The sequence below is a fragment of the Glycine max genome, chromosome 5, assembly GCF_000004515.6.
Source record: "Glycine max cultivar Williams 82 chromosome 5, Glycine_max_v4.0, whole genome shotgun sequence".
NCBI lineage: Eukaryota > Viridiplantae > Streptophyta > Magnoliopsida > Fabales > Fabaceae > Glycine > Glycine max.
Window position 1 is genome coordinate 40,371,786 of NC_038241.2, and position 7,876 is coordinate 40,379,661.

General features: G+C 33.7%; 1 protein-coding gene across 1 annotated transcript; it reads right to left on the reverse strand.

Annotated features, from left to right (window-relative positions):
• Positions 1–3,095: 3,095 nt before the first annotated feature.
• C3H9 (C3H-type zinc finger protein) lies at positions 3,096–4,583 on the reverse strand. Its single transcript, NM_001354917.1, has one exon. The coding sequence runs from the start codon at positions 4,538–4,540 to the stop codon at positions 3,479–3,481; it is 1,062 nt and encodes a 353-aa protein (NP_001341846.1). The 5' UTR covers positions 4,541–4,583; the 3' UTR covers positions 3,096–3,478.
• Positions 4,584–7,876: the final 3,293 nt, after the last annotated feature.

Consider the following 7,876-nt stretch of genomic DNA (forward strand, 5'->3'; position numbering starts at 1 on the left):
ATTTTTGTATACATTGAACAATAGGAAAAAGTTAACTACTTCCATTTAGAAAGAAAAAAAAAGAAAACGAAAGGGAGAGGCAAAGTTTAAAGGTAAACACGGTAAATTTGCTTTATTTATTATTATGCTTGTCTTATCTTAAGCGAAAATTAAAGATTACAATATCTAAGAAAATCTTAAAAGATAATCCACCAGAAAAACAATGCCTTTTATAACTAAAAGTTAAATGAATAATTTATAGAGCATTAGCAATTTTGATAACTTGCATATAGCAAGTTGATATTCTTGTGGAAGAACAATTTCCATAATAAAGTCATTCTCACAAACCCCCTAAATGGAAAAAAAAAGAAAAAAAAGAAAAGGGAATATGACTTCGTATGTGGTAGATAACTTATTCTCTTTTTTATTAATTGAAGAGGAAGTTCCCTATAGATTTTACAATTATAAAAAGAGAAAGAATAAGTGAATGGAAAAGAATGAATTGCAGTACAAATGATCAAACCTAAATTTTGACACATCATTGAGCATGTGAATTATTTAACAAAAGATTGTTTTAGTTTAATAAATAATTCAAAATTCAAACTTTAATTATATAATTATATTAAATACTAAAAAAAGAATTTCAATATTAACAGTAATTTTGTCTTATTCAAATAAGATTATCTCATACTAAAAATATTTGCATCTCATGAAAAGAAAGAAAAGAACCTAAACATTTACAAATCATATCCCAGGATTTAACAAACTGAGTTGACTCGGTAATTTTACTTTATTAAACTTAATATCATATGTTGGTTTTTAATTTAAAGAATAGGGGGGCGAAAATGATGGCTTGTACAGTAAATTCCACAGAGAGATGTGAAGGTATCAATCCAATCCAATCCAAAACACAAGAAAGTGGTTTTTATCTTAGTGGGCTTTTGTTTTTCGGATAATATCAAGGATATTAATATTCTCTTTGGTAATCTGTGATGGACTTGGATTAATATACACTTATACTGTATCATATTTTATTAGTCAATTCCATCAGAATCTTATCTCCATAGTGCAACAACCCCCATGATCTTGTCTGTTGTTGTTGAAGTGGTATTAATAATTCATTTCAAACAATATCTTTTCTTCTCTAAGCAAAAACCTGTTGGCACGGAACCAACAGTCTTCCCTCAACCCGGGGGATGCTACCAAGCTTTTCCTTCCAGTTTAACCCATTCCCTACTCCATGCATCCATTATTAGTAGGGGATTAAGAATTATTTTTTTATGATGATTTTAATATTCATATAAATTATTATAGTTTTGTACATATCCTAAAATAAGTTTGAGTAGACACCTAGGGCGCTGCTTTACTTGTACGTACAGGTTTGAGTAGAAATCTAGGAATTGGTTCTTCTAAAGTCAAGACCTTGTAGTTAAAATGATAAAATATAATGATAACCATTAGAAAATCAAAGATTAAAATTATAATTAACTTTAGACTGTGTTATATATGTATTTGATTTATCATAATTTTCGATCATTGATTTTCTAATCAGTGATTGCAAGTGTATTTTATTTTTTAAAATACATCCTATTGTGTTAAGAGAAGCCAAATTCAGAGATCTACGATGTTGTTTTACTACTGAGTGTTGACATTCATGGAGTTTTGTAAAAGATTAATAGCCCAAAATAATGATCCAAGGGTCTTCTCCTTGAGTAAAATAAGTACTTTTCTATTCACCCTGAAACTGAAAATATGAGGGAATGGATAAAGATACTCTTTGACATGAAGTTAGTAAGCACCAGATATACCGAGAATATTAGGGAGTGATAGCACACCTAAAATTATATGGTGAATACATATGATTAAGGATATATTTATCCCTTTTTTACCAATAAAATTAATATTAAAAATGCAAAACTTGGGTTCCACTAGTTAAGTTTGCCCCCCTTTTTTAAAAAAAGAAAAAATTGACTATTAAATGCTGTCTTAAACTCTTATTAATCCACTCCTTAGAATGGGTAGATTCAACAAACCAGGTCAAATTAATTCGGGCTCAGTGAGTTAGGATATTTCTGTCCTTCATACCAAAATATACAAATTACAAGCTGAGCAGTAGGTGAAGTCTTTACTTTTTTTTTGGGGGGGAGGGGGGGAATCCAACCGACAAGACTAAATAAGAAAAAAAATTGACTAGTCTCTCTCTATTGTATATTAATTTACCAGCAAAGATAAAATTAACTTTAATTATTTTTATAAGAAAATAATCTTCACTGATAGATTGAAAAATACTATTTAATGCAAAAGAAGAAAATCTCATTGACTTCTGATATTTACTCTCGTTTTCTTCTCCCCTTTTATGGGTTGATTTGTACGCAGTACTTAATAATATTCTGCATTTGTTATAAATTTTTAAAAGAAAAATGATCTTTTAATTGAAAAAATGTTGAGCTCTTTAAAAGGAACATGTACCAAAATGGGGGGACCATGTATCCTGAAATAGCTTATCAGGGCAAATGTTTGCATCAGCCGTTAATGTCAATTGAAGAAGGATGGTAGTTTGCTCCCTTCCATTCTTTTGACACGCAAGCTTTCGATACAAACTCCAAATCTCTTTCAAAGTGGACCTCATCTTAAAATACGATGATAAAATTAATCAAACACCCTCTGCTCTGCAACTGTAACTTCCAATATGTAATCTAAATTGTATGACTCTTTCAAATACTATAGACTCTACCAAATCTAACATTTTTTATAGTTACATAACACACAAACTCAGCATATTCTTTAGCGTAGCGTGATTCAGCAAATAGAATATATACGTGCAACTCCCAAAACGCTTGTGCAGTTTGTACACCTGGATTTTGCCTTGCAACTTGGCACTCCTGATTTCCAGGTCCTATTTCACCTTCGTTCTTTCTTGGTCATTCCAGTTAACCCTCGGAAATATTCTACTATATTAACATTAACCATATAAAGTTAAAAAATCAATAAATAAATAAAATTCTTTAAAAATCACGCTGCTAAGATTGCATTTGCACATGCCTCACCCGAAACAAAATAATGGCATATTATAGTCCGTCCCGTAGATAGCATTAAGGAAACATACAATTTAAGGATTAGTAAACGACAGAAGTCGGAAATTTCTGGATAACATATGAGAAAATATTTAAAATTTATACATGAATGAGATGAGATTAGTGATAATAAACACAGTAATTAACACGTGGGAATAATATAATTTCATCATCCGCAGCTACCTATACAAAAGCTTACGATCCTGATTCTTGCAAATCACTTCTTGATCGACCAAGAAAATAACCCCAAAAAAAGATTCTACTCTTTCTCTTAATTAACTTCTTCACCCATACCATACCTTACCTTGAGAATAAGCTATTTACAGAAACCACAAGTTGAGTTGATGCTCCTTCTTCCAAAATAAATCTTACTTTTCTTCTCCCCCGCATTCTATACACACCGAGGGAAGTGCAACAAAATGAAATCAGCGACTGACAAGCTCCGAAACCCACCCAACATCGGGAACCCCGATTTGACTCGATCCGGAACCCGACCCGTCCAGATGATTCTCTTTGCTCAGTTTTTCAAACATCCTCGCCCTTATGCTTCGTCCAGATTCCACCCTCTCCATAACAGGCTCCTCCTCGCAACAACTCTGATCCCACTGGTCAAAGTAGTTGACCCCACCGCGAGTCGGAGCCTGGGTCGGCGTTGTCGGAAGGCTGAAAAATCCGGGTCGGATCATGGGTCCTCTAGGAGACCCGAACCCGGAAGACCCCATAACATTCCACGAAGAAGGCAAGGACTTCACCTTCCCCAGTTGCAAGTTCCTTAGCGAAGCCACCATCTCATTAACACTCACAGTCATCGGCGACATCGGCGGAGACTCCACCGGCGACGAGGCCGAACCGGGAGAAGCCACAAACGGATGCGACTTTGCACACGACGACTCAATCGCGTGCCTCAAAGGAGACCCGTCGTAGGAATCAGCACTGCGCGGACTCTGCTGTGGCAAAACCCTAAGTTGATCCGGCGTGTGCGCGAAGAAACACACGCGGCGGCGACAACTGGTGCCATCCTTGCAAGGCTGAGTGCGGTAGCGCGCGGGGTGGAGCCAGCACTCGAAAACCCCGTGCGCGTACTCGCACGCGTCACCCTTCTTGCAACTCCCCTTGCGGAAATCGGGGCAAGCCGTGCCGGAGTAATGGTACTTCCGGGGATCACGGCGGCGTGCCTTCTCGCCGGGGTGGGCGTACGGACAGTCGGTCCAGTCATGCGACCTGCAACGTGCGCATCTCCGAACCTTGAACTCGAACATGCGGAAATGGTCGCAGGAGTAAGCGTCCACCGGGACTTCCGGTTCCCGAGACGGAACCTCCGAGTCTGACTCAGCATCGGTGGATTCGTAGTGCTGAAGTGCACTAAGTGCTTCTTGCATGGAGTACGGAGAGTAATCGGCATTGCCGGTGTATGGTGAGAAGATCTCCGGCGCCCACGGTGGCACGTGTACGGTTGGATTTGGGCGGTGGGTCTCCCCAAGCATCATGGTGTTTTTTGGTATTATTTGGATTCGATGGATGTTTACGCCTATTCCGCCATGGTTAGTGCCTCTTTATAAACTGCCTCGCTACATGCCATTAACCCTGGTTGGGTTTACTCTTACCATGGTTTACTTTCAAATCAATGAACTCCAACTCCATTGCGGTTAAAGTCAGTGCGGGCTTTCCTTCCCTCACCGCGCTGCTCTGTCACAGGCTCACAGTTTGCGTCCTCATTTGCCACGTACGTGAACAGCTGTTCATGCGCTGAAACCGTAGGCATGAGTCATTGGATTGTCACGTGCTCCTAATCACCACTTTTTATCTTCCAAAAAAAACAAGAATAGTGGAATATATGGACATAGTTGGCAGAAAAACCATGGGGTGATTAAAAACCGATGGGTAAAGGAAGTGTAGTCGTACGAGTTTAATGAATTTCTTTCGGAAAGTAACGCTTGCTATGATGACACTTGCAAATATTGTAGCATTATCCTGCTTTATTTTTATTTTTATTTTTTGCTTCCTTCGTTGATATTCATGCACTGTTATAATCATTCACGGTCATTTCGGGATTTCACTCTCTGTTATAATCATTTTTTTCAACACATTCATCAATTATCAATTACTAATAATGATGAAAACTACACATAACAAATTTGAATTTATTAAACAAAGAGTTAATGATCCAAATGTGAGAAGAACTGCTTTTCTAATTTGGACAGCCACAAAAATTAAGATATAATCATGATCGATTTTTACAAAACCTTGGTACATATAAACATATTTTGGTATTGGATATTTTGATAAATTCCCATTATGTGCATACAAACAAAAAGTAATAACATATAAGCAATTTTATGCTTTGAAGGAATCCTACACACAATATTTGTGACAACCGTCTATATATACAAAAGTATTCTTATAATCATACAAAATATTTATAAAAAAAAAACTTCCAGAAAAAAGGTAGTCTTTTCTTTTCAATGAGTTGACTATCACCCTCAATTTGGAAATTAATCTAACAATTATACAAATCTCGACAACCGATCAAAATAACTAGTGACACTAAAAAATTATAAAAAGAAAAAAATGTCTTTTTCTTAAGTTAACAGAAAAAATGTCTTTGTTTATAGTTGTTTATTATAGTTAAACATTTATTTATATTATAAAAAAATTAAAATACAATATATTTTACTTATTTTGAAAAATTAACTTTTTAAATACTTAAAATTTAAATATCTTATAAAAAAATTGTCCTAAATACTGTGGGAATTATTTTCACGTAAATACTTCCAGGATGGAAACTAGAGGGCATGATGGGCATATGAGATCAAGTCCAACACTTGACTTTCACATGAATAGTCACTTTGGTCCCTTACCTTATCGTTTCAATTTACCTCTCAATCGTCCATTTTGTCTTTATCATTAGGATAGATATTATTACTATTATTTATTTTTGTCTTTGTCTCGTGATGGCTGCTCTTATAATCGACTACGCGGACATTATGACTATTCGCCATGGGTAAGAACAAAGTTCGAATATTTGACAGCAGGTGAAATAGAATAAAATTATTTTTATGATTAAATTGTCAAAAATTAATTGATAATTTTTATCACATTTTAATATTTTATTTCATACTTTTAAGATGAAAAAAGTAAATGGTGTAGTTTTATTTTAGTCTATCTTATTTAAATAGTGATAATTAGTGCTACTTCATTTTATTAATCCTCGCATCACTGGTAGGAGGAAGTGGAGTTAAATCACTGCATCTGCTTTTAACCTTTTCTCCTTTCTCTTCTCTCCTTCTCATTGGACCTTATTCTGATTTTCATCCAGATCTGGTAAGATTTGTTTAGGTGAGAATAGAATAGGAAAAAAGAAAAATATAAATAATGATGTATTTTTTATTTAATTAAATATAAAATGAAAACTATTGATTTTAAAAAATGTTTTTCCTCTTTAATTCATATTTTATAAAAAAAATTCTTTCCCATTTTTTCTCTAAACCAATGAGAGGAATAAGGGTAAAATACAATATGTTTTTAGAAAAAGGCAATATCATCATAATTATTATTGGAAAGAAATAAAAGAATGAAGTGAATAGAATAATAATAATTTATCAACCAGGAAGAAGGAAGACCGTATCGTACTTAAGCTCTGGTGTTGTTTTTAGACGGGCTGCCTTAGTTGTCGTTTCCTTTTGGGGAGCCGTCATCAGCTCACGACAGAAAGAAAAACACCATAACCCATAAAAAAATGAAACGAAAGTTTAAGACAAAAATAAAAAGATAAAAAAGGTTATACATGTCTTTTTAATTAAATGTGTTTTATACATGGTAATTACACATGTCTTACGAGGCTTTCACTTATTACACTTAATATTCTTTCCTTTTTTAATCTCCATTTTTTCTTTGGTATAACTTTAGGCACGTCTAGCCGTCTCGCTTACACCTTTATTTTATACAAATTGCGTATGATATTTACTCATTGATTTTTTATTTTAATCATTATTATCAAGAAACAGAATGAACTAATAACGATAATATTATCAATCTATTATGTCATTATGAAATCCAATGAAATAGTCACGTATTTTATTTTTGTTAATTGTATTTTTTTATCGCTTAACACTTCACTTATATCGTCAAATTAACTGTTCAAAACAAATAATAAATTAAAAATAAAGTTTATCCAAAAGATAACATGAGATTGAGCATCAAAATCCTTGATAATATGATAAGTCACTATATTGTCAACATTATTATTAGATTATATAATTTAAGGATTTATTACCATCCTCATTTGACCCCTAGCCCATATAAAGCACAGGAGCAATAAGGATACACTCTTTTTTAATGAATGGATAAATTATATTTGTTTTTATTGTGTCTTTGATTCTTTTTCTACCTTTGAAGATATAGTAAGGCAATCAATAATGGATTCTTATGACAACAATCAACGATCATCATTTTTTTATTACATATATAACATTGAAAATAACTATGACCCACTATAACTATATACTATTATTAGCAAGATGGAAAACTACAAATATTATATAATCGAGAGTTTAAAATCGTTAACTTTTGAAAACTTGCATTGAAAATTAGTCTGAATGAGAAACTAAGGAAATAAATAACCAAAAAAATTAGTAGTTGAATTTTTGTCCTCTTCAAAAATGTTTTAAACTTTCTTTTGAGACCTCTTAGTCTTGCCCCTTGACCTTCACTCCTCCAACTTAGGCCCAGGGTCAATCCTAATATTTATTTAATTTTTTTAAAAAAAAAGATGAACAAGACATCAAAGTTGAAAAAAGCATCTCAATTATATCGACACTCTAATC

What these genes read in the sequence shown, in the direction of transcription:
- C3H9 (NM_001354917.1), bottom strand. Translation starts at nt 4,540, where the DNA reads ATGATGCTTGGGGAGACCCACCGCCCAAATCCAACCGTACACGTGCCA.